The sequence below is a fragment of the Cottoperca gobio genome, chromosome 5, assembly GCF_900634415.1.
Source record: "Cottoperca gobio chromosome 5, fCotGob3.1, whole genome shotgun sequence".
In the NCBI taxonomy this organism is placed as follows: Eukaryota; Metazoa; Chordata; class Actinopteri; order Perciformes; family Bovichtidae; genus Cottoperca; species Cottoperca gobio.
Genome location: NC_041359.1, coordinates 29,307,526 through 29,335,288, shown reverse-complemented (window position 1 = coordinate 29,335,288; position 27,763 = coordinate 29,307,526). Strand labels below are relative to the sequence as shown.

At 43.4% G+C, this 27,763-nt stretch overlaps 2 protein-coding genes across 2 annotated transcripts; one reads left to right on the top strand and one right to left on the bottom strand.

The window, feature by feature from the left end:
• Nucleotides 1-184: 184 nt before the first annotated feature.
• Nucleotides 185-4,944, bottom strand: oser1 (oxidative stress responsive serine-rich 1). Its single transcript, XM_029432755.1, has 4 exons — nt 4,561-4,944; nt 3,428-3,537; nt 2,249-2,365; nt 185-1,483 (listed from the first exon to the last, which is right to left on the bottom strand). The coding sequence occupies exons 2-4, from the start codon at nt 3,502-3,504 to the stop codon at nt 583-585; spliced, it is 1,095 nt and encodes a 364-aa protein (XP_029288615.1). The 5' UTR covers nt 3,505-3,537; nt 4,561-4,944; the 3' UTR covers nt 185-582.
• A 4,324-nt stretch (nt 4,945-9,268) lies between these two features.
• On the top strand, nt 9,269-16,063 carry manf (mesencephalic astrocyte-derived neurotrophic factor). The gene is made up of 4 exons (XM_029432610.1): nt 9,269-9,480; nt 11,601-11,728; nt 13,149-13,290; nt 14,013-16,063. Exons 1-4 carry the CDS (start codon nt 9,303-9,305, stop codon nt 14,195-14,197), a joined length of 633 nt encoding a protein of 210 aa, XP_029288470.1. The 5' UTR covers nt 9,269-9,302; the 3' UTR covers nt 14,198-16,063.
• The last annotated feature ends 11,700 nt before the right edge of the window (nt 16,064-27,763 follow it).

The following is a 27,763-nucleotide window of genomic DNA, read 5'->3' as shown; positions in this document are numbered from 1 at the left end:
TACTTTCCATGTTTTAGCATTAAGACATTTTAATAATTAAGATCTTAATTTTAGATTATTGAATTCTTGAGATTTTTTAAGGATCCGCAGGAACCCTGATAAAAAGAGAAACACTAAAGTACGTCCAAATAATACTGACGTAAATCTTTATTATCTACTTTGACTGAAGAACCGACGACACATCTTCAGACAAAAACAGTTTTTATTGAGTGAAATGAAATCCAGAGGTCACAACACACGCTCGTCTCCTCCTGCACACCTCGCACCAACAGCTTTGGCAACTTCATCTGTAAACTGAACATTTAATTTAAAATGTTGCACAAAAAAGAGGTGAAAGTCAAAACTAAAGAGAAGAAAAGATGGTAGTTTCTGTCAGTTTTAATAAAATGAGGAGGGGGGGGGCTTAAACTGAAGACAGGGGAACATTTCAACTGGGGTTAAAATCAGTTAATGTTGTATTTAAATCACTTCCATGCCTGATCCATTATTCTACCCACTACTCACTTTCCTTCGCCGACTTTCCCCTCAACAAGAAAAACCTTCTTTACTTTAATATTTCCTTATGATATGATACTATTTGTTCTAAGTGTACATCATCTCAGCCATGTGTGACATCTTCTTGGGGATGTAGAGATAATACTCCATGTAGCCAGAAAGGTCCTCTATTGTGATGTCGTCCACGTAGGCGCGCGCCTGCTCCGAACACGAGCGAGCGGAGCCCAACGACAACAATGAAGGTGACGACGCCGTGGCCGCGTTACTGTTGGTGGTACTGAGAGTTCTGGGCTCGCGGCTCGGCGGGCTCCTCTCGCACCCGGACGTGCGGAGCCCCGTGAAGGAGTACACCTCCAAGCCCTGCCAGCCCTGAGGAAGCGCCCGACACTGGCACTGAGGTTCAGCCCCCTGCCCGCTCTCCTCCTGGGACTCTGAGCTACTCTTCCAGGCACAGGAGCAGGGAATGTGGGGGCCGTCCGCGGAGCCGCCGCTACTGTGGCACTCGGATAAAGCTCGGAAGTCAGCCGCTTCTGCAGGTCCAGATATCCGACGTGCTCCTGCGCCCTCACGGCCACTTTTCTCCGGGCCGCTCTCCTCGCTCGACTCTCCGGAGCTTCCTCCATCCTGCCTGGGTGAAGACGCAGCAGCAGTGGCAACAGTGGGGATGTCCACGGCTGCAACACGCATCTCATACCCGGCGCAAGATCCAAAAACCAGAGGGGAGAGGTGGCCGGGAGAGCCCGAAGAAGAGAGCTCTTTCTGGGCCGGGGAAGCAACGGAGGAAGCCGTTCTTCCATCGACTGCAGGACGAGGCTCCGCGGGCTCAGGCATGGCCAGCCGCTGCTGCTTCAGGCAGCCGCTGGGGGGCGACAGGGCCGAGGCTGCCGCGGGGCTGCAGTAGGTGAACTTAGGAGGGTGGAGGATCGGAGACTTGGACCTCCGACGCCGCTGAGTTCTGGAGGCTCCTCTGGAGGTTTTCCTCATGCAGCTAAAGATGGAGGGAAAGGAGAAAGAAGGGGGAGAGAGAATGATGGGAAAACATTATGAAGTAATTACAATCTTAAAAATGTTTCTAAAAAAGAAGTCTATGAAGCTACTCAACCTTAAGTCCTCGAACTATTAAACACACAAGAAATGTGTAATGTCCCTGAAGGTAACGTTTCCTCTCTCTCCTGTCATGGTGTCATCAGTCCTGTGTTGTATATGTAGTGAGACAGAGACATGTGTAATGTCCCTGAAGGTAACGTTTCCTCTCTCTCCTGTCATGGTGTCATCAGTCCTGTGTTGTATATGTAGTGAGACAGAGACATGTGTAATGTCCCTTAAGGTAACGTTTCCTCTCTCTCCTGTCATGGTGTCATCAGTCCTGTGTTGTATATGTAGTGAGACAGAGACATGTGTAATGTCCCTTAAGGTAACGTTTCCTCTCTCTCCTGTCATGGTGTCATCAGTCCTGTGTTGTATATGTAGTGAGACAGAGAAATGTGTAATGTTCCTGAAGGTAACGTTTCCTCTCTCACCTGTCATGGTGTCATCAGTCCTGTGTTGTATATGTAGTGAGACAGAGAAATGTGTAATGTCCCTGAAGGTAACGTTTCCTCTCTCCTGTCATGGTGTCATCAGTCCTGTGTTGTATATGTAGTGAGACAGAGACATGTGTAATGTCCCTGAAGGTAACGTTTCCTCTCTCTCCTGTCATGGTGTCATCAGTCCTGTGTTGTATATGTAGTGAGACAGAGACATGTGTAACTACCCATGCCAGTTGTCCTTCGGGCAGCCCAGTTTGGGCTTCGCTCCGCCGGTGTCGAGACAAGCACGCGATACCGCTCTGGGAGCCAACGCCTCCGACACACTTACAGCTCCAGGTAAACTGCAAAGAGAGAAACATGTAAACTTTTAGGAACATTATTACAGCAAATGTGCCTCAACAACAACACTCTGCCTGCTCTTCAAATATATTACATATACGTTTACATATAAAGAAATCCAGTGACTGACTTTCGAGCGCCGCTGACATTACTGCAGAGGCAGAGATGTTTGTGTTATGCCTCAGGCTTTGAAAGATCTGCCTGCACGTGAAGGTGTCGTGTGGAGTAGCTAATTAAATTACTTGCTAGCTTACGATTTAAATCAAACTCCATGAGTTTTGCATTGACAACCGTAAAAGTGGAATGTCAGCCAGGAAAGAGAATAACAAGCAAACACGAGACACGCGGGGCGCTCAGTCAGCGATCAAAACACGAGGATCTAATGGATTTATTTTAATATACGTAGGTTTACATGTCAGGTGTCATAGCAGTGACTGCGGCTGGGCTACTTCCACATACAATCTGGTGATCAGAAAGAACCCTGCGAGCGACCAGGTGCTAGAAGGCACTGGTGAGGCTACCCCGGCTTTAATGACACATTCAAATGACACTAGAAAGTCTTTCAGTAGAGAGCAAATGTCCTGCAGGTGTGTCTCCCCCTCCCCTCCTGGCACTCAAGATGTAAAGATAACAAAAACTGGGATTTATTCATCTCATATCCTGCCGACCTTTCGGTCTGGGATGAATCTGCTGCGGTTCAAAATGAGACCAAACTTCTCTATGGATGTCAGTTTTTGAGCCGTGACAAAAGGCCAAATGTGTCCTGCAACAGACGAGGTGAAGCTGGTATTTTAGCATTTGGTGCTGAAACGGTTGTTGGTCACTTGCACCCCCTACAGGCTGGTGTAGGGGAGTGAGGAGTCAGCAGTCAATAAAAAGAGTGAATCACTGCACGACGAGAGCGTACAGTCATAGTGTCAGGCTGATGGGTCCAGGAGTATGAGCGTAATGTAGTGGGAGTGAGTTATAGCAACATATCATAGTGTACGTGTAACAACAGACGAGCTCACACCCTGACAAACAAGAAGTCAGTAGCTCGGTCAGTGCAGGTTGTTGATATTTACCTCTCAGCATCAACCCTCAGCTTCTTAAATGCCGTCTGCAGAGTTTCCTCTTCACAGTCTTTCCCTCCTGCCTCCATGGTGGGAGGAGGCCGCTCTGACCAGCCACCCAGCTGAAACACAAACAAACAGTAACTCACTGAAATATGGATTCTCATGCAGTTGTGGGCTCCAGCTGGTCTTAAATTCTTTGTGTAAAATCTAATTACGCATCTTGAATGTTTCCAAATTGTAGTTTTGTGACAACACAAGTTACTGATAGGAAGGCTTCATATGTGGACTGATTAACAGTGATTTACAGTGAACAAAAACATTATAATAGAGATATTACAGACATATTAATCTGCAGTTTGCTCATGCATCATTGTTCTACACATTGTATGTGTCCTATGCCTATTATATTTCACATTTCATTTCTTTGTATACGTGGTTTTTCTTTAATCAAATACTTTGTATGAGTGTATTTCTCTGACCGACATCTTACTAAATTATTATTAATGAACTTATTTATTGTATTTTGCACGTACACCTCCCTCTGTTGCTGTGTGGGCTCAGTGCTGCTTGAGATATATATATATATATATATATATATATATATATATATATATATATATATATATATATATATATAAAAACCTAATCTGGTATTGTATTTCATAGGGGGGGGGGGGGGGGGCTTAAATGGTGATTTGTTTTGCATTCTTTTTTTATTATTTGAATAAACCTGGAAAGCATGTTGTGCTTAAGATTAAAAAGTACTAAATAAATATAATTATTATTCTTGTTGTGTTATGAACTGCGCGAGTCCATCCTGCGCACATCTTGTTGTAGACAAGCGGGGGTGCCTCAAACATGAACACGAAGTGTGGGGTGAATTGTAATGTTAGCTAAACGAATATGATGTTGAGAGTTTATCAAACATGTCTGCACACAATGTTAGAGTTCAAAGTAATGATTCTGCAACACAAACAGACAACATTGCCAACCACTGCTTGTAAACAGTGGACTTCATTAGCACTCCCACTGGCTAATGCTAGCAAGTTACTTTGGCTGCTAAGCTAACTGGCTAGCTAGCCCCATGACGTCGTTTGAAACAGTTGTAGAAACATTTTAAAACACGGGAAACTGGTACTCACGGTTCAGGGTATCCTGGTCGCAGTAAAGAGAGAGATACCCGGGGCATAAAGGGTGTTTCCCTCGTCAACAGGCCTTTTGGATGTTGACTAGCCTAGCGAGGCTAGCGACAGCTATGGCTAGCTAAAGGCTTGAAGGGCTAGCTCCGACTTGTCTCCGCGAAAACACGAACTGTACCTTTATTTGTATTTATTTTTAAACTGCACGTGGATGGCTGGACTCATATCACGACTCAATATAAATGAATAATAACAGCAGATATCATCAACAGCACAGGCCTAGTTTAAATGGCGACTTCTTCTCCTCAGCTTGTTTACAGTCGAACAGTCGCAGTGACTCTGCAACAACGCCGCTGGTGACGTAACCAGCAGCACGCACTCTGACGTCACTGCCGCTGGAGACACGTCTGACTTTACCTTCATGCTTCACACGAGCTCGATGTAACAACGTCACGTGCTGTTCATATTAATTAATCTTTCTGCAGGCATATTACAACAAAAACTCAGAGCACCAAACATGCTTTCAGACTTATTGTCCCAAAGGGATATTTGTTTTCACGCCGACTGCAAAGAGACACAAAATGACCTCAAAGAGACACAGAATGACCTCAAAGAGACACAAAATGACCTCAAAGAGACACAAAATGACCTCAAAGAGACACAGAAACACAGAGTGATGCGTAACGACTTCAAAGACACACAAAACAACACAATAAAGAGTCTAAACAACTATACAGTCTGTGTGTCTTGCTCCTATGTAAAGACTCCTTTCTGCCAGAAAATGAATACACAAACTCACAGAGCTGTAAACATACATTTAGATTTATTGTCCGAGAAGGAAATTTGTTTTCACAGCCAGCACACAGAAACATACAGATGTACATATGTATGGGCACTTATCATATCAAATGTGTACAATGCCATCAATGTAAACAGGGGAATTTAAATGGTTAACAACATTTACACATGTCCAAGTAAACAGTTAATGGTGAGGAGGAACATGAATAAACAAACTGTTTTTGGTATTACTGTTGGTAGTGCAACTTTTATTCAAATAAAATATCTGAGTACTTCTTCCAAAATAAATAAAAATGTGTGTGTGTGTGTGTGTGTGTGTGTGTGTGTGTGTGTGTGTGTGTGTGTGTGTGTGTGTGTGTGTGTGAGTGAGTGAGTCACTTCACTGGTAATTAATAGTCTAAATATCGTTTTGTAATTTTACTTGTATGTCAACAGGTAATAACGTTTGTAGGGGTCAAGGGGTCAAAGGTCATAACTAGCCTTATACAGAGATGAATGGTTAAAGTAATAACCACGTTGTTCCAAAGAAAGCATTGTGGGTGAAGAGACACACAAACTACACGTTACATAATACAAACGTTCCCTTGGCTTACGCTGACGCTGATAATGAAACAGCGCCATCGAGTGATAACACAGGAGAAGAGCAATTCACACAATTCAGTTTCAAAACAAGGAGGACAAAATGAATAAATAATATAATATAAAACAAATAGAAAGGAAAGAGTAATAATCTAGATAAAACTGTGATAAATGTTACAAATATGATATTGAAGGAGGGCACAGCACAATATGTAGTTTTGTGTCAGTAAATGTCAGATACAATCCTCTAAACTCAAACCTTTTGATATGTATTTTATTTTTAACACATTTCATTTCTCTGCAATTATAATGAGTTTCTTTCTTTATGTCTTTCTCTGGCTTCAAGCAGTGGGGCCGTTCTGAACTGAAGGCTATTAATGAAACGTTTGTGAGTGAGTTCATTTTATTTGATATGGAAATCACAGTAGCGTTACAATTTAACAAACATTTACACACTTTGTTTAGTGTTTAACGAAACACTAATGTACATCACCTGTCCAGGGTTAGGGTTAAAAATAAACACACACACAAATACTGTATATAAACACACACACACAAATACTGTATATAAACAAAAACACACAAAAATACTGTATATAAACAAAAACACACAAAAATACTGTATATAAACAAAACACACACATATACTGTATATAAACAAAAACACACACAAATACTGTATATAAACAAAACACACACATATACTGTATATAAACAAAACACACACATATACTGTATATAAACAAAACACACACACAAATACTGTATATAAACAAATACACACACATATACTGTATATAAACAAAAACACACACACAAATACTGTATATAAACACACACACACAAATACTGTATATAAACAAAAACACACAAAAATACTGTATATAAACAAAAACACACAAAAATACTGTATATAAACAAAACACACACATATACTGTATATAAACAAAAACACACACACAAATACTGTATATAAACAAAACACACACACATATACTGTATATAAACAAAACACACACATATACTGTATATAAACAAAACACACACACAAATACTGTATATAAACAAATACACACACACAAATACTGTATATAAACAAAACACACACATATACTGTATATAAACAAAACACACACACAAATACTGTATATAAACAAAACACACACACAAATACTGTATATAAACAAAACACACACATATACTGTATATAAACAAAACACACACACAAATACTGTATATAAACAAAACACACACATATACTGTATATAAACAAAACACACACATATACTGTATATAAACAAAAACACACACACAAATACTGTATATAAACAAAACACACACACAAATACTGTATATAAACAAATACACACACACAAATACTGTATATAAACAAAACACACACATATACTGTATATAAACAAAACACACACACAAATACTGTATATAAACAAAACACACACAAATACTGTATATAAACACACACACACACAAATACTGTATATAAACAAAACACACACATATACTGTATATAAACAAAACACACACACAAATACTGTATATAAACAAAACACACACATATACTGTATATAAACAAAACACACACATATACTGTATATAAACAAAAACACACACACAAATACTGTATATAAACAAAACACACACACAAATACTGTATATAAACAAATACACACACACAAATACTGTATATAAACAAAACACACACATATACTGTATATAAACAAAACACACACACAAATACTGTATATAAACAAATACACACACACAAATACTGTATATAAACAAAACACACACATATACTGTATATAAACAAAACACACACACAAATACTGTATATAAACAAAACACACACAAATACTGTATATAAACACACACACACACAAATACTGTATATAAACAAAACACACACACAAATACTGTATATAAACAAAACACACACATATACTGTATATAAACAAAAACACACACAAATACTGTATATAAACAAAACACACACACAAATACTGTATATAAACAAAAACACACACACAAATACCGTATATAAACAAAACACACACAAATACTGTATATAAACAAAAACACACACAAATACTGTATATAAACAAAACACACACATATACTGTATATAAACAAAAACACACACAAATACTGTATATAAACAAAACACACACAAATACTGTATATAAACAAAACACACACACAAATACTGTATATAAACAAAACACACACATATACTGTATATAAACAAAACACACACACAAATACTGTATATAAACAAAACACACACACAAATACTGTATATAAACAAAACACACACACAAATACTGTATATAAACAAAACACACACATATACTGTATATAAACAAATACACACACACAAATACTGTATATAAACAAAACACACACATATACTGTATATAAACAAAAACACACACAAATACTGTATATAAATAAAACACACACAAATACTGTATATAAACAAAACACACACACAAATACTGTATATAAACAAAAACACACACAAATACTGTATATAAACAAAAACACACACAAATACTGTATATAAACAAAACACACACATATACTGTATATAAACAAAAACACACACAAATACTGTATATAAACAAAACACACACAAATACTGTATATAAACAAAACACACACATATACTGTATATAAACAAAACACACACACAAATACTGTATATAAACAAAACACACACATATACTGTATATAAACAAAACACACACACAAATACTGTATATAAACAAAACACACACATATACTGTATATAAACAAAACACACACAAATACTGTATATAAACAAAACACACACACAAATACTGTATATAAACAAAACACACACAAATACTGTATATAAACAAAACACACACATATACTGTATATAAACAAAACACACACACAAATACTGTATATAAACAAATACATCCTAAAGAACACACACACACACACACACACACACATGGTAAAGTGTGTGATCACAGTGCTGTTGTTTCTTTTAGATTAGATGATTTAATACTTATTAAACATTGTATTTTAAACCTCCTTGTGTTCAGTTCCACATGTAACAGCAGCACTTTCAGCAGAAGGACACATTTACATGTTTAAATGATTTTATAGTTTTTATAGTCCGTGAAATACTTCGTGAGAGCCCAGGGCGGCCGTGGACCAATCACACTGCGCCAACTGGACGTTGCTCCCGGAATGTTCTGCCTTCGACCAATCAGAGGAGACTGCGTGGACGAACGCAGACCAGTTGACCAATGAGGCGCCGAGTTAGTGTGACTCAGCACCGGAAAGCCCGTACAGTCAGTGTTACCGGCGTCTGCATGAGCAGGACCCTCACACACAGGCACACTCGGTGTTTCATCCAGCAGGTTACAGATACTAACACGGTGTTTAAAAACATGTTGTGTTTCAGCGGGTTGTCGCTGGCCCTCGCGCTGGCCCTCGCGCTCACTCTCGTGCCCGGTTCCGCTGAAGCCCTGAAGGAAGGAGAGTGTGAAGGTAGGTCTGCTAGCTGTTAGCTTCGTTAGCTAACTACAGCATCAGCTGCATGGCAACTTCTACTACATCTTACAGGCGCAGAGATGTTCTTCATGAAGAAGCGAGCAGTCTGTGAGCTGTACTCGTGTCTGGTGATGATGGCGGAGGGTTTTAAGGTGTACAACATGTTTTGTGATGCAAACCTTCTTCTTCTTAAAGGAAATAAAAAGCCTCACAAAGCTTCTAGTTTGTGCTTAAAAAGAGTGAAATCCTGGGGATTTAAATGTGTCCCACTTACATCGAGTAGTAAACACAGATGTTGTTCTTTGATTAACTGTGGAGCCCCCGTACAGTGTTGTATAATTGCAATAATATTAACCCATGTGTGCCCGAAGGCTAGATTTAATCTGAGACACAACATATGTGTATCTGACATCTGGTACTGACGACACGTGTCTAATAGTACTTTGACATTTTTAAATGGCTTGAAAAATCACAACTTCTATCAATAGTCAAAGAAAAACTCTGACTTTGTGTTTTCTAAATGTGTTACACTGCACATGTGTGCATGTCTTTGATATTAAACGTGTGTTCAGTTGAAGCAGGGCTGCAGCATGTAGATTGTTATGCAATATCCAAATCACAGCAGGCACAATACATGTTAAAAGCTAAATGTGTTTCAAAATACCATTTTGATTCAGCATTGTGGTGCAGAGATGTATTCTACAGCCCTTTGTTTGGTACAAAATCTCTTAAAACAAACGCATCATGATCATTTTTTAATGAGAATAATGATGCAAAAATGATCCGTCTCTCCAATATTGTGATTGACTAATTGCAATATCAGTCAATATAATCGCAACTACCCTAAATATTCCTTTCACACAGAGCGCTAGTTTGTTTGTGCTCCTTGTAGTTTCTGAGATGCAGCCATTTTCTTGTCCTACTACATTTAGTCTTTGGGCACATGTTGGTTCCTTATGCAAATATAATTAAATATAGGTCTAAAGCAAAACTGTATTCCCGTGTGCCCAACAACTAAGTCTTTTATTTAAATATAAACACAAACTCACTTTTCAGCCAAACATCTTGACTAATTATTTTCATTCTCTATTAATCTGCTGATTACGTCATCGTCATCGTTTGTCTATAAAATGTCACAAATGGAAAAAGGTAGATTATAATTAAACCATCCCAACCAACAGTGCAAAACCCAAAACTATTTTTAGTTTAATATTTTATATATATATATATATATATATATATATATATATATATATATATATATATATATATATATATATATATATATATATATATTATACTATACGTCTTGAAGAATAAAGTTCTCAAATGTACGCTGATAGGAGCCGTGAATGTTTGCTGGAAAAACCCCTGAAATCTGTTATCGATCTGCTACGTACTGACTGATGGATTAATCTTCATTCTAATGTCATAATATATAATCATAATAAAATATATATATTATAATCATCATCTCTGTCCCACAGTTAGAGGTGCCTCTGGAAGATTTACACTGATTGATGTGATGTTAGTGAATATCGTAGATATTGTTGAGCGTTAACTGTCCCTTTGCAGAAAAAGTAGTTTCTCTCCATAACATGTATAAACAATCTGCATTTATATTAGTACATGTATTTATCTTCAACTTGTATTTTATATTTTCCATAGTAATCATTACCATCTACTTTTGAATGACTTAGATTCTCTTTACATTTGCATTCCCTCCACGAGCACACACTGTAGTGACGGCTCGTAGTTCTCTCACTTCCCTGTTATGTTTGTATTCTTTATTCAGTGTGTGGTTTAAGATACTGGACGCCTACATTTCCCTCAGGATCAATAGATTCTCTATTTAATCTAAAAAGCAGAGCAAGACATCAACATTAAGGCTAATTACAGGTAGAAGTTAAATGTATTCAGGAAATGAACATCCATCCACGTATTGGTACATAGTTGGCTTCAGGTTCTTTGTTATTAGTGTCTGAAGTGGATAAAAAGCTTTATCAATCGCAGCAGAAATCACACAATATTTGACAGCTTGTGTTCATTTGTCACCACGGCACAGACCCTGCTGCCTCTGGGAAGTTGTTTAACACGTATTTCCCTCTTTGTTTCAGTATGTATAACCTTCCTCGGGAGGTTTTACCAGTCACTACAGGACAACAACGTCAACTTCAAGAGCGCAGACATCGAGAACGCCCTCGTAAAGAGCTGCAAAGATGCTAAAAGCAAAGAAAACCGCTTTGTAAGTAAACTACAGATTGTTTGGCTGTGTGGAGTGACTGTAGTCTCCTCTGATTTAATTGATCTATATGTTGTTTATGTGAGGACGAAAAATGTGTAGGGAAATTAGATACAACTGCAACATACATGTTGTGATATCTATCATCCATCTATCCAATTATCTATTCATCTATCATCCATCTATCTATCCATCCATCTATCTATCCATCCATCTATATCCATCCATCCATCTATCCAATTATCCATCCATCTATCATCCATCCATCTATCCATCTATCATCCATCTATCCATCCATCTATCCATCATCTATCCATCCATCTATCATCCATCTATCCATCATCTATCCATCTATCCATCCATCTATCCATCTATCCATCCATCTATCATCCATCTATCCATCCATCTATCATCCATCTATCCATCCATCTATCATCCATCTATCCATCCATCTATCCATCATCTATCCATCCATCTATCATCCATCTATCCATCATCTATCCATCTATCCATCCATCTATCCATCTATCCATCCATCTATCATCCATCTATCCATCCATCTATCATCCATCTATCCATCCATCTATCATCCATCTATCCATCTATCCATCCATCTATCATCCATCTATCCATCCATCTATCATCCATCTATCCATCCATCTATCATCCATCTATCCATCCATCTATCCATCCATCTATCATCCATCTATCCATCATCTATCCATCATCTATCCATCCATCTATCATCCATCTATCCATCATCTATCCATCTATCATCCATCCATCTATCATCCATCCAGCTATCCATCCATCTATCATCCATCCATCTATCATCCATCCATCTATCATCCATCCATCTACCCATCCATCTATCATCCATCTATCATCCATCTATCCATCTATCATCCATCCATCTATCATCCATCCATCTATCATCCATCCATCTACCCATCCATCTATCATCCATCTATCATCCATCTATCATCCATCTATCATCCATCTATCCATCCATCTATCATCCATCTATCATCCATCTATCATCCATCCATCTATCCATCATCTATCATCCATCTATCATCCATCTATCATCCATCTATCCATCATCTATCCATCTATCATCCATCTATCATCCATCTATCATCCATCTATCATCCATCTATCCATCATCTATCCATCTATCATCCATCTATCCAATTATCTATTCATCCATCTATCATCCATCTATCATCCATCCATCTATCATCCATCCATCTATCATCCATCTATTATCCACATGATCATGAACTGGACCAGGACTGTAATGGATGTATTCCCCCTGGTCTGTAACAAACTGTGAGAGCTCCATAAATCATGTTATAAAATGTAGGTTAACCCTCTAAAAACAGTGACATCAGATTTCTTTCTCCCTGTTTCACACGTCTAGTGTTACTACATCGGGGCAACAAGTGACGCAGCCACCAAGATCATCAACGAGGTGTCGAAACCCCTCAGCTCCCACGTCCCAGTGGAGAAGATCTGTGAGAAGCTCAAGAAGCAGGACTCTCAGATCTGTGAACTGAAATACGGTAAGTAGGGAAAGAGAAAGTGTAACCCTGCGGGAGCTGGGATAGGGTTATCATGTTATAGAAACGGGTCATGAGTAAGTGCTGGATAGTGTTGAGCTGAAGATGAGCTGTGGCTCTTTCTATACTTTATTCCCTCGCTGTGGAGGAACAGAGAAGACTCTGGACTGAGAGGAGTGTAGAAACAAAACACTCTGTGGGAAAGAAGGAAGATGTGAAGGAGGTGTCTTTATGGCCTTTTATACCAGTCAAATGTTTTAAAACAAATGTTTGCTGTATATTTCTGATCACCATTATTGTTTTCTCATAGCACTGATATCTCTCCAGATGCATTAATGCAAGGAAACAATAAAAAAGTATTTTATAGCAGCTGAGCTGGCAGTCAGGACACTTGCTGTGCATAGCATTGACGACACAATGAGGAAATGCAATAAAGGAGTCATTTCCACATTTGGTATTGCTCACTTTCATGCAAAAATGTTGTTTTCAGCCTCTCACAAGTGGAGATTTGCAGTTTTTCTCTATTTGATATCATATTAAAGTGAATATCTTTGACAGAACTACACGTTTAAAGACAAACCTTGGACTCTGAGAAACTGAGACGGACATGTTTCACTATTTTATAGAGCAAACCATTAATCTAGAAGATAATCTGCAGATTAATCCATAATGATTAATCATAGTATTTCAGCGGCCAAGTCACAACTCTTGTGTGTCCCATGCAGACAAACAGCTGGACCTGACCACTGTGGACCTGAAAAAGCTTAAAGTGAAGGACCTGAAGAAGATTCTGGAGGAGTGGGGCGAGTCCTGCAAAGGCTGCGCCGAAAAGTCCGACTTCATCCGCAAAATCACAGAGCTCATGCCCAAGTACGCTCCTGCAGCCGCCAAAGCACGGACAGAACTGTAATGAGGAAGGAGAACAAAACGCAACCACAACTTTGGACTTGGACCAGACCGCTATTCGAGGAGGAGGAGGAGGAGGAGGATGGGAGGGGAGGGGATTTTTGTCGGACATGTTTGTCTCAGTCTTTGCACACGTCTGGTGTTCCTACACTGATCTAGAGCTCTGATTAAAGGGGAAGAGGAGCATTGTGAGGTTTTTCTGCTTATGTCCTCCACTAAAGAAATTCTTAGTTGATTCAGTTTCTCCGCAAAAAAATTGTGCAAAAGCACTTTTCTAAATGTTACCAGAGATGTGCTCACACATTTCATGGAAATAAGCCAATTGAGCATAAAACAGACGAATTCACTGCAGAAATCTTAGTCGGCTCAGACCCTAACCACCGTCTGCTCATGTAGTTCACTGATTGGCTAAAAACAGACTACACACACACACATAGTGATAAATCTGAATGAAATGAAGTCATTGAGCAGTTGAATGTTAAAGTGCCAGCTCGAGGAGGATGTTGATCAGCCGACCTTTGAAGGTTCTTAAAACAACACTGACACGCATCGGGCTCAACGTGCTCCCAATGTGAGAGCTTGAGGATAAAATCCAACATTAACGCACATTTTTGACGGAGAACGAGGACGGTGCGATCACCTTCGTGGTGACGTTTGGAGGAATTCATGCGAGTGTTGTACTAAGATGGAAAAGGTGAACCTTTCCTTCAGACCTGAGTTCATGTACACACCTTTACTGTAGAGACATTCTCCCCTCTTAACCTCAAATTTAGTCTTTTTGTTTCAAGTTACAGTCAACAAAGTCGCTCATATTCCAACCCAGAGTCCAACAGAATGTGCCATTATTAAACCAATACGTGTTTTCTTTATCTTATCTTATTTCTTTATTGTTATGACACTTGGAGGACGTGTGGCAGTTACTTAATACTCAACATTTAGTCAAATGCAGCTGCAACTATTTTAATTTCCGATTAATCGTTAAAGTAATTGATCATGCGAGGCTGGAAGACTTGGAACATTTGGTTTTCAGCCTCTCAAATGTGGAGATTTGATGCATTAAAGTGACAAAACCAACGTTTTTTTACTATTTTCTGACGTTTTATAGAGCAAACGATTAGTAAGACTTTAAAAAGAGGCTTTTATTTTGAAAATCTAGGTGAAATGAGGCTCCGTGAACTTTGTTTAATTCAGTTTAATTTCAGACTGGCAGTAAGAGCTTCTCCTGACTCAGATAAATACTCAGAGGCCATGGAGTATGGGTGACTTATGTTGAAGCACATTTAAGTAGTCTGGTCAGCAGAGTAAGGAATATTTATAGATTTATTTTAAGATTTCTCTTCTTTCTAATCACTTTGTTTTGGGTCTTTGATCCGACTGATTACCTCCCAGGTTGTTTGTCGTGTAAGTGTGATCGTTGTAACTTGTGAAATGCGCCTCGGCTCTCCCGCTGTCCACCTTCCACGCCGCAGCAGCGCCGGGATCACTTGCAGTATAATCCATTAAGTAATTGGGATGATGGCATTGTTGAAATTTAAAATCAAAGTAAGAGAATTGACTGAGGGTGAACTCACACACACCTTTAAATTCAGCTGTGAAAGAATATTTATGGTTCCTGAACATGGAGGGGAAAAACTATACATTTTCCTCCACATGTTGCACAGACAGGTGAAAGTGACCCCCCCCCCCCCAAAACACTGTCTTTCATAAGGGATATTTTATTGTTTGATGTAAGCAAACAGTGTACTAAAAAAACAAACATGATGGGGAAATTAAAACTTAAAATATGCTGTTTCACATTGACCTTCACATGTAAGGCCCTGTCATTTGTTACTGTACTATTCTACTTTTTCATTAAAATATGAAAAAAGACCATCTGGAGTAAAGAATATGATTTCATTAAACATCTCACTTAAGTGCATAATGTCATTTTCTGCCGTGAGGGGTCTCTCAATGAAAACAACAGTAAACGCTGGAGTTTGGTGGTGCAGCAGTGCACCATGGGAGTTCTTCTCTCCTCTGATTTTAAAAGATATAAAACTTTAAAAGTCAGTTTATGAAGCTTCTGGCAGACAAACAACGCTGACGCTGCTCAAAGGGGAGACAATGACAGGAGAGAGGAAACGTTACCTTCAGGGACATTACACATGTCTCTGTCTCACTACATATACACCACAGGACTGATGACACCATGACAGGAGAGAGGAAACGTTACCTTCAGGAACATTACACATGTCTCTGTCTCACTACATATACAACACAGGACTGATGACACCATGACAGGAGAGAGGAAATGTTACCTTCAGGGACATTACACATGTCTCTGTCTCACTACATATACAACACAGGACTGATGACACCATGACAGGAGAGAGGAAACGTTACCTTCAGGGACATTACACATGTCTCTGTCTCACTACATATACAACACAGGACTGATGACACCATGACAGGAGAGAGGAAACGTTACCTTCAGGAACATTACACATGTCTCTGTCTCACTACATATACAACACAGGACTGATGACACCATGACAGGAGAGAGAGGAAACGTTACCTTCAGGGACATTACACATGTCTCTGTCTCACTACATATACAACACAGGACTGATGACACCATGACATGAGAGAGAGGAAACGTTACCTTCAGGGACATTACACATGTCTCTGTCTCACTACATATACAACACAGGACTGATGACACCATGACAGGAGAGAGGAAACGTTACCTTCAGGAACATTACACATTTCTCTGTCTCACTACATATACAACACAGGACTGATGACACCATGACAGGTGAGAGAGGAAACGTTACCTTCAGGGACATTACACATGTCTCTGTCTCACTACATATACAACACAGGACTGATGACACCATGACAGGAGAGAGAGGAAACGTTACCTTCAGGGACATTACACATGTCTCTGTCTCACTACATATACAACACAGGACTGATGACACCATGACAGGAGAGAGAGGAAACGTTACCTTCAGGGACATTACACATGTCTCTGTCTCACTACATATACAACACAGGACTGATGACACCATGACAGGAGAGAGAGGAAACGTTACCTTCAGGGACACCACACATTTCTCTGGAAAAAGTTGAACATTTTGACAAAATCTAAAAATTAGAAAAACAATTTGGAAATCGAAAGCAGAAATTCTGAAAGTTTGAGAAAAACTTCAAACATTTTGAGATAGTTGGAAATTTATAGAAAAAAGTCAGAAAGATTTGAGAATTCATTTTTCAACCTTTTGAGAAAAGTTGTAAATTTGGACATTTTTAGAAAGTCGAAAATGTGAACATTTAAAGAAAAAAGTTGGACATTTAGAGAAAGGTTTCCTTCTCCTTCAGGGGAGTTACACATTTCTCAACACAACACACACATATCTCACAGGTCGAGTCGTTTTTACACGTTTTAATGTGGAAAGGTTGTTCATAATTTGAAATGAAATGTGTAATTTATTCTAAGTGAATCAAATTGTCTTAAAGTTGATTTCAAATAGCTTTGATCTAAATGCAAATTCAAATTCAGGCATTTAAATTGTGCAATAACTTTCTGTATCCATTTTCTTTTTAATGTTTTCTTTAAACTTTGACTTTCATTCATCATTAAGGCATTAAAGATCCTTATGTACTAAATAATATAATAATTGTTTTAATTATATTTCTTTACTTTATCTTCATGTCATGCACACAAAGTGTCAAACCCTCATGGGTTAACGAGACACCTTACATTGATAAATTACAGGTTAGTTTACCTTCTCTGCCAAGCTTTGCAAATAAAATCTGCTTCGGAAAAAACCCTTTAATTTTTACGTTTAATTTATTAGACAAAGGCTAACCATGTGAAATATATTTTTATATTTTAGTCTATTCCAATGCCAAAGCATTTGACATTTATGTCTGATGTTTGGATGTTCCGGTCCCATATCTCCACTACGTAATGGCTCAAACTGAATTATATTTATGGGTTCCTACAAAGAACCCAATTACTGTTTTACAACTTGTATGTTCACAGAAAAACTTTTTTTTTGCCGTTAAAAAAACAAAATGTTCTGTAATATTTTCTGTAAATCTCTTTGCACATAAGCAATAAAACTAATTGTTTCAGTATCTTCTTCATAATTTTTATTTTATTTTATTGAAACAAACATGTACAAACATTTCAGACATGTTCTCACCAATTCAAGGAGACTCCTCTGTAAACACTCCAGCAGGAGGATCTCCTCTGTAACACCAGCGCAGGAGACTCCTCTGTAACCAACCAGCAGGAGACTCCTCTGTAACATCCAGCAGCAGGAGACTCCTCTGTAACATCCAGCAGGAGACTCGTCTGTAACATCCAGCAGGAGGAGACTCGTCTGTAACATCCAGCAGGAGGAGCTCCTCTGTAACATCCAGCAGGAGGAGACTCCTCTGTGAACTCCAGCAGGAGACTCTCTGTAACATACAGAGAGGAGACTCCTCTGTAACATCCAGCAGGAGGAGACTCCTCTGTAACATCCCAGCAGGAGACTCTCTGTAACACATCCCAGGAGACTCCTCTGTAACATCCACAGCAGGAGACTCCTTGTAAATCCAGAGAGACTCCTCTGTAACATCCATCAGGAGACCGTCTGTAACACCAGCAGGAGGAGACTCGTCTGTAAACATCCAGCAGGAGGAGACTCCTCTGAGAACTCTCCAGCAGGAGACTCCTCTGATACATCCAGAGGAGGAGACTCCTCTGTAAACTCCAGCAGGAGACTCGTCTGTAACATCCAGCAGGAGGAGACTCCTCGTGTAACATCCAGCAGTGAGGAGTACTCCTCCTGTAACATCCGCAGGAGGAGACTCCTCTGTAAATCAGCAGAGGAGACTCCTGTAACATCCAGCAGCGCTGGATGTTACGAGGAGTCCTCCTGCTGGATGTTACAGAGGAGTCTCCTGCTGCTGGATGTTACAGAGGAGTCTCCTGCTGGATTGTTACAGAGGAGTCTCCTGCTGGATGTTACCAGAGGAGTCTCTCCTGCTGGATGTTACAGAGGAGCTCCTCCTGCTGGATGTTACAGAGGAGTCTCCTGCTGGATGTTACAGAGGAGTCTCCTGCTGGATGTTACAGAGGAGTCTCCTCCTGCTGATGTTACAGCGAGTCTCCTCCTGCGGATGTTACAGACGAGTCTCCTGCTGGATGTTAGAGGAGTCTCCTGCTGCTGGATGTTACAGAGGAGTCTCCTGCTGGATGTTACAGAGGAGTCTCCTCCTGCTGGATGTTACAGAGGAGTCTCCTGCTGGGATGTTACAGAGGATCTCCTGCTGCTGGATGTTACAGAGGATTCTCTCCTGCTGGATGTTACGAGGAGTCTCCTGCTGGATGTTACAGAGGAGTCTCCCTGCTGGATGTTACAGAGGAGTCTCCTCCTGCCTGGATGTTACAGAGGAGTCTCCTGCTGCTGGATGTTACAGAGGAGTCTCCTGCCTGCTTGATGTTACAGAGGAGTCTCCTGCTGGATGTTACAGAGGAGTCTCCTCCTGCTGGATGTTACAGAGGAGTCTCCTGCTGGATTTACAGAGGAGTCTCCTCCTGCTGGATGTTACAGAGGAGTCTCCTGCTGCTGTATGTTACAGAGGATCTCCTCTGCTGATTTTACAGACGAGTCTCCTGCTGGATGTTACAGAGGAGTCTCCTGCTGCTGATGTTACAGAGGAGTCTCCTGCTGGATGTTACAGAGGAGTCTCCTCCTGCTGGATGTTACAGAGTAGTCTCCTCCTGCTGGATGTTACAGAGGAGTCTCCTGCTGCTGGATGTTACAGAGGAGTCTCTCTCCTGCTGGATGTTTACAGAGAGTCTCCTCCTGCTGGATGGTACAGATGGAGTCTCCTCTGCTGGATGTTTAAGACGGAGTCTCCTGCTGGATGTTACAGAGGAGTCCCTGCTGCTGGATGTTACGAGGAGTCTCCTCCTGCCTGGATGTCACCGACGGAGTCTCCTCTGCTGGATGTTACAGAGGGATCTCACTGCTGCTGGATGTTCCAGAGGAGTCCTCCTGCTGGGATGTTTACAGAGGAGTCTCCTGCTGCTGCGGGATGTTACAGAGGAGTCTCCTGCTGGATGTTCACAGAGGAGTCTCCTGCTGCTGGATGTTAGCAGAGGAGTCTCCGGCTGGATGTACAGAGGAGTCTCCTGCCTGATGGATGTTACAGAGGAGTCTCCTGCTGGATGTTTACAGGAGAGAGTCTCCTCCTGGCTGAGATGTTACAGACGGAGATCTCCTCCTGGCTGGATGTCACAGAGGAGTCTCCTGCTGGGATGTTACAGAGGAGTTCTCCTGCTGGATGTTACAGAGGAGTCTCTGCCTGGGATGTTTACAGAGGAGTCTCCTCCTGCTGGATGTTACAGATGAGTCTCCTGCTGCTGTATGTTACAGAGGAGTCTCCTGCTGCGGATGTTACAAGACGAGTCTCATCTGCGGGATGTTACCAGAGGAGTCTCCTGCCTGGATGTTACAGAGGAGTCTCCTGCCTGCTGGATGTTACAGACGGAGTCTCCTGGCTGGGATGTTACAGAGGAGTCTCCTTCCGTGCTGCTGGATGTTACAGAGGAGGTCTCCTCCTGCTGGATGTTTACAGACGGATCTCCTGCTGATGTTACAGAGGAGTCTCCTGCTGCTGGATGTTTACAGAGGAGTCTTCCTGCTGGATTGTTACAGAGGAGTCTCCCCCTGCTGCCTGCGGATGTTACAGAGGAGTCTCCTCCTGCTGGATGTTACAGAGGAGTCTCCTCCTGCTGGATACGAGGAGTCTCCTGCTGGATGTTACAGAGGAGTCTCCTCCTGCTGGATGTTACAGAGGCTCCTCTGGATGTTACAGAGGAGTCTCCTCCTGCTGGATGTTTACAGAGGAGTCTCCTCCTGCTGGATGTTACAGAGGAGTCTCCTGCTGGATGTTACAGAGGAGTCTCCTGCTGGTTTTTACAGAGGAGTCTCCTGCTGCTGGATGTTACAGAGGAGTCTCCTCCTGCTGGATGTTACAGGACGAGTCTCCTGCTGGATGTACAGAGGAGTCTCCTGCTTGCTGGATGTTACAGACGAGTCTCCTGCATGGATGTTACAGAGGAGTCTCCTGCTGCTGGATGTTACAGAGGAGTCTCCTGCTGGATGTTACAGAGGAGTCTCCTCCTGCTGGATGTTACAGAGGAGTCTCCTGCTGCTGGATGTTACAGAGGAGTCTCCTGCTGCTGGATTGTTACAGACGAGTCCTCCTGCTGGATGTTACAGAGGAGTCTCCTGCTGCTGGATGTTACAGAGGAGTCTCCTCCTGCTGGATGTTACAGACGAGTCTCCTGCTGGATGTTACAGAGGAGTCTCCTGCTGCTGGATGTTACAGAGGAGTCTCCTCCTGCTGGATGTTACAGACGAGTCTCCTGCTGGATGTTACAGAGGAGTCTCCTGCTGCTGGATGTTACAGAGGAGTCTCCTGCCTGGATGTTACAGAGGAGGTCTCCTGCTGCTGGATGTTACAGAGGAGTCTCCTGCTGGGATGTTACAGAGGAGTCTCTCCTGCTGGATGTTACAGAGGAGTCTCCTGCTGGATGTTACAGAGGAGTCTCCTCCTGCTGGATGTTACAGAGGAGTCTCCTGCTGGATGTTACAGAGGAGTCTCCTGCATGCTGGATGTTACAGACGAGTCTCCTCCTGCTGGATGTCACAGAGGAGTCTCCTGCTGGATGTTACAGAGGAGTCTCCTGCTGGATGTTACAGAGGAGTCTCCTCCTGCTGGATGTTACAGAGGAGTCTCCTCCTGCTGGATGTTACAGAGGAGTCTCCTCCTGCTGGATGTTACAGAGGAGTCTCCTGCTGGATGTTACAGACGAGTCTCCTGCTGGATGTTACAGACGAGTCTCCTGCTGGATGTTTACAGAGGAGTCTCCTGCTGGATGTTACAGAGGAGTCTCCTGCTGCTGGATGTTACAGAGGAGTCTCCTGCTGGATGTTACAGAGGAGTCTCCTCCTGCTGGATGTTACAGAGGAGTCTCCTGCTGCTGGATGTTACAGAGGAGTCTCCTGCTGGATGTTACAGAGGAGTCTCCTGCTGGATGTTACAGAGGAGTCCTCCTCCTGCTGGATGTTTACAGAGGAGTCTCCTCCTGCTGGATGTTACAGAGGAGTCTCCTGCTGGATGTTACAGAGGAGTCTCCTGCTGGATGTTACAAAGGAGTCTCCTGCTGCTGGATGTTACAGAGGAGTCTCCTGCTGGATGTTTACAGAGGAGTCTCCTGGCTGGATGTTGCAGAGGAGTCTCCTCCTGCTGGATGTTACAGAGGAGTCTCCTCCTGCTGGATGTTACAGAGGAGTCTCCTGCTGGATGTTACAGAGGAGTCTCCTCCTGCTGGATGTTACAGACGAGTCTCCTCCTGCTGGATGTTACAGACGAGTCTCCTGCTGGATGTTACAGAGGAGTCTCCTGCTGCTGGATGTTACAGAGGACTCTCCTGCTGGTTGTTACAGAGGAGTCTCCTGCTGCTGGATGTTACAGAGGAGTATCCTCCTGCTGGATGTTACAGAGGAGTCTCCTGCTGGATGTTACAGAGGAGTCTCCTGCTGGATGTTACAGAGGAGTCTCCTGCTGGATGTTACAGAGGAGTCTCCTGCTGGATGTTACAGAGGAGTCTCCTGCTGCTGGATGTTACAGAGGAGTCTCCTGCTGGATGTTACAGAGGAGTCTCCTGCTGCTGGATGTTACAGAGGAGTCTCCTCCTGCTGGATGTTACAGAGGAGTCTCCTCCTGCTGGATGTTACAGAGGAGTCTCCTAGTGCTGGATGTTACAGAGGAGTATCCTCCTGCTGGATGTTACAGACGAGTCTCCTGCTGGATGTCACAGAGGAGTCTCCTGCTGGATGTTACAGAGGAGTCTCCTGCTGCTGGATGTTACAGACGAGTCTCCTGCTGGATGTTACAGAGGAGTCTCCTGCTGCTGGATGTTACAGAGGAGTCTCCTGCTGCTGGATGTTACATAGGAGTCTCCTGCTGGTTGTTACAGAGGAGTCTCCTGCTGCTGGATGTTACAGAGGAGTCTCCTCCTGCTGGATGTTACAGAGGAGTCTCCTCCTGCTGGATGTTACAGAGGAGTCTCCTCCTGCTGGATGTTACAGAGGAGTCTCCTGCTGGATGTTACAGAGGAGTCTCCTGCTGCTGGATGTTACAGAGGAGTCTCCTCCTGCTGGATGTTACAGAGGAGTCTCCTCCTGCTGGATGTTACAGAGGAGTCTCCTCCTGCTGGATGTTACAGAGGAGTCTCCTGCTGCTGGATGTTACAGAGGAGTCTCCTGCTGGATGTTACAGAGGAGTCTCCTGCTGGATGTTACAGAGGAGTCTCCTCCTGCTGGATGTTACAGAGGAGTCTCCTCCTGCTGGATGTTACAGAGGAGTCTCCTCCTGCTGGATGTTACAGAGGAGTCTCCTGCTGGATGTTACAGAGGAGTCTCCTCCTGCTGGATGTTACAGACGAGTCTCCTCCTGCTGGATGTTACAGACGAGTCTCCTGCTGGATGTTAGAGGAGTCTCCTGCTGCTGGATGTTACAGAGGAGTCTCCTGCTGGATGTTACAGAGGAGTCTCCTCCTGCTGGATGTTACAGAGGAGTCTCCTCCTGCTGGATGTTACAGAGGAGTCTCCTCCTGCTGGATGTTACAGAGGAGTCTCCTCCTGCTGGATGTTACAGACGAGTCTCCTGCTGGATGTTACAGAGGAGTCTCCTCCTGCTGGATGTTACAGAGGAGTCTCCTGCTGCTGGATGTTACAGAGGAGTCTCCTGCTGCTGGATGTTACAGAGGAGTCTCCTCCTGCTGGATGTTACAGAGGAGTCTCCTGCTGGATGTTACAGAGGAGTCTCCTCCTGCTGGATGTTACAGAGGAGTCTCCTCCTGCTGGATGTTACAGACGAGTCTCCTGCTGGATGTTACAGAGGAGTCTCCTGCTGCTGGATGTTACAGAGGAGTCTCCTCCTGCTGGATGTTACAGAGGAGTCTCCTGCTGGTTGTTACAGAGGAGTCTCCTGCTGCTGGATGTTACAGAGGAGTCTCCTCCTGCTGGATGTTACAGAGGAGTCTCCTGCTGGATGTTACAGAGGAGTCTCCTCCTGCTGGATGTTACAGAGGAGTCTCCTGCTGCTGGATGTTACAGAGGAGTCTCCTGCTGGTTGTTACAGAGGAGTCTCCTGCTGCTGGATGTTACAGAGGAGTCTCCTCCTGCTGGATGTTACAGAGGAGTCTCCTCCTGCTGGATGTTACAGAGGAGTCTCCTCCTGCTGGATGTTACAGAGGAGTCTCCTGCTGGATGTTACAGAGGAGTCTCCTGCTGCTGGATGTTACAGAGGAGTCTCCTCCTGCTGGATGTTACAGAGGAGTCTCCTCCTGCTGGATGTTACAGAGGAGTCTCCTCCTGCTGGATGTTACAGAGGAGTCTCCTGCTGCTGGATGTTACAGAGGAGTCTCCTGCTGGATGTTACAGAGGAGTCTCCTGCTGGATGTTACAGAGGAGTCTCCTCCTGCTGGATGTTACAGAGGAGTCTCCTCCTGCTGGATGTTACAGAGGAGTCTCCTCCTGCTGGATGTTACAGAGGAGTCTCCTGCTGGATGTTACAGAGGAGTCTCCTCCTGCTGGATGTTACAGACGAGTCTCCTCCTGCTGGATGTTACAGACGAGTCTCCTGCTGGATGTTAGAGGAGTCTCCTGCTGCTGGATGTTACAGAGGAGTCTCCTGCTGGATGTTACAGAGGAGTCTCCTCCTGCTGGATGTTACAGAGGAGTCTCCTCCTGCTGGATGTTACAGAGGAGTCTCCTCCTGCTGGATGTTACAGAGGAGTCTCCTGCTGGTTGTTACAGAGGAGTCTCCTGCTGCTGGATGTTACAGAGGAGTCTCCTCCTGCTGGATGTTACAGAGGAGTCTCCTCCTGCTGGATGTTACAGAGGAGTCTCCTCCTGCTGGATGTTACAGAGGAGTCTCCTGCTGGATGTTACAGAGGAGTCTCCTCCTGCTGGATGTTACAGACGAGTCTCCTCCTGCTGGATGTTACAGACGAGTCTCCTGCTGGATGTTAGAGGAGTCTCCTGCTGCTGGATGTTACAGAGGAGTCTCCTGCTGGATGTTACAGAGGAGTCTCCTCCTGCTGGATGTTACAGAGGAGTCTCCTCCTGCTGGATGTTACAGAGGAGTCTCCTCCTGCTGGATGTTACAGAGGAGTCTCCTCCTGCTGGATGTTACAGACGAGTCTCCTGCTGGATGTTACAGAGGAGTCTCCTCCTGCTGGATGTTACAGAGGAGTCTCCTGCTGCTGGATGTTACAGAGGAGTCTCCTGCTGCTGGATGTTACAGAGGAGTCTCCTCCTGCTGGATGTTACAGAGGAGTCTCCTGCTGGATGTTACAGAGGAGTCTCCTCCTGCTGGATGTTACAGAGGAGTCTCCTCCTGCTGGATGTTACAGACGAGTCTCCTGCTGGATGTTACAGAGGAGTCTCCTGCTGCTGGATGTTACAGAGGAGTCTCCTCCTGCTGGATGTTACAGAGGAGTCTCCTGCTGGTTGTTACAGAGGAGTCTCCTGCTGCTGGATGTTACAGAGGAGTCTCCTCCTGCTGGATGTTACAGAGGAGTCTCCTGCTGGATGTTACAGAGGAGTCTCCTCCTGCTGGATGTTACAGAGGAGTCTCCTGCTGCTGGATGTTACAGAGGAGTCTCCTGCTGCTGGATGTTACATAGGAGTCTCCTGCTGGTTGTTACAGAGGAGTCTCCTGCTGCTGGATGTTACAGAGGAGTCTCCTCCTGCTGGATGTTACAGAGGAGTCTCCTCCTGCTGGATGTTACAGAGGAGTCTCCTCCTGCTGGATGTTACAGAGGAGTCTCCTGCTGGATGTTACAGAGGAGTCTCCTGCTGCTGGATGTTACAGAGGAGTCTCCTCCTGCTGGATGTTACAGAGGAGTCTCCTCCTGCTGGATGTTACAGAGGAGTCTCCTCCTGCTGGATGTTACAGAGGAGTCTCCTGCTGCTGGATGTTACAGAGGAGTCTCCTGCTGGATGTTACAGAGGAGTCTCCTGCTGGATGTTACAGAGGAGTCTCCTCCTGCTGGATGTTACAGAGGAGTCTCCTCCTGCTGGATGTTACAGAGGAGTCTCCTCCTGCTGGATGTTACAGAGGAGTCTCCTGCTGGATGTTACAGAGGAGTCTCCTCCTGCTGGATGTTACAGACGAGTCTCCTCCTGCTGGATGTTACAGACGAGTCTCCTGCTGGATGTTAGAGGAGTCTCCTGCTGCTGGATGTTACAGAGGAGTCTCCTGCTGGATGTTACAGAGGAGTCTCCTCCTGCTGGATGTTACAGAGGAGTCTCCTCCTGCTGGATGTTACAGAGGAGTCTCCTCCTGCTGGATGTTACAGAGGAGTCTCCTCCTGCTGGATGTTACAGACGAGTCTCCTGCTGGATGTTACAGAGGAGTCTCCTCCTGCTGGATGTTACAGAGGAGTCTCCTGCTGCTGGATGTTACAGAGGAGTCTCCTGCTGCTGGATGTTACAGAGGAGTCTCCTCCTGCTGGATGTTACAGAGGAGTCTCCTGCTGGATGTTACAGAGGAGTCTCCTCCTGCTGGATGTTACAGAGGAGTCTCCTCCTGCTGGATGTTACAGACGAGTCTCCTGCTGGATGTTACAGAGGAGTCTCCTGCTGCTGGATGTTACAGAGGAGTCTCCTCCTGCTGGATGTTACAGAGGAGTCTCCTGCTGGTTGTTACAGAGGAGTCTCCTGCTGCTGGATGTTACAGAGGAGTCTCCTCCTGCTGGATGTTACAGAGGAGTCTCCTGCTGGATGTTACAGAGGAGTCTCCTCCTGCTGGATGTTACAGAGGAGTCTCCTCCTGCTGGATGTTACAGACGAGTCTCCTGCTGGATGTTACAGAGGAGTCTCCTGCTGCTGGATGTTACAGAGGAGTCTCCTCCTGCTGGATGTTACAGAGGAGTCTCCTCCTGCTGGATGTTACAGAGGAGTCTCCTGCTGGTTGTTACAGAGGAGTCTCCTGCTGCTGGATGTTACAGAGGAGTCTCCTCCTGCTGGATGTTACAGACGAGTCTCCTGCTGGATGTTACAGAGGAGTCTCCTGCTGCTGGATGTTACAGACGAGTCTCCTGCTGGATGTTACAGAGGAGTCTCCTGCTGCTGGATGTTACAGAGGAGTCTCCTGCTGGATGTTACAGAGGAGTCTCCTCCTGCTGGATGTTACAGAGGAGTCTCCTGCTGCTGGATGTTACAGAGGAGTCTCCTGCTGCTGGATGTTACAGACGAGTCTCCTGCTGGATGTTACAGAGGAGTCTCCTGCTGCTGGATGTTACAGAGGAGTCTCCTCCTGCTGGATGTTACAGACGAGTCTCCTGCTGGATGTTACAGAGGAGTCTCCTGCTGCTGGATGTTACAGAGGAGTCTCCTCCTGCTGGATGTTACAGACGAGTCTCCTGCTGGATGTTACAGAGGAGTCTCCTGCTGCTGGATGTTACAGAGGAGTCTCCTGCTGGATGTTACAGAGGAGTCTCCTGCTGCTG

Coding starts and splice junctions, on each gene's coding strand:
- manf (XM_029432610.1), top strand. CDS start 9,303: ATGAGCAGGACCCTCACACACAGGCACACTCGGTGTTTCATCCAGCAG. Junction 9,481..11,600: donor GAAGGAAGGAGAGTGTGAAG/GTAGGTCTGCTA, acceptor TCTTTGTTTCAG/TATGTATAACCTTCCTCGGG. Junction 13,291..14,012: donor GATCTGTGAACTGAAATACG/GTAAGTAGGGAA, acceptor TGTCCCATGCAG/ACAAACAGCTGGACCTGACC.
- oser1 (XM_029432755.1), bottom strand. CDS start 3,504: ATGGAGGCAGGAGGGAAAGACTGTGAAGAGGAAACTCTGCAGACGGCA. Junction 2,366..3,427: donor CTGAGGGTTGATGCTGAGAG/GTAAATATCAAC, acceptor CTCTCTTTGCAG/TTTACCTGGAGCTGTAAGTG. Junction 1,484..2,248: donor CCGAAGGACAACTGGCATGG/GTAGTTACACAT, acceptor CTCCATCTTTAG/CTGCATGAGGAAAACCTCCA.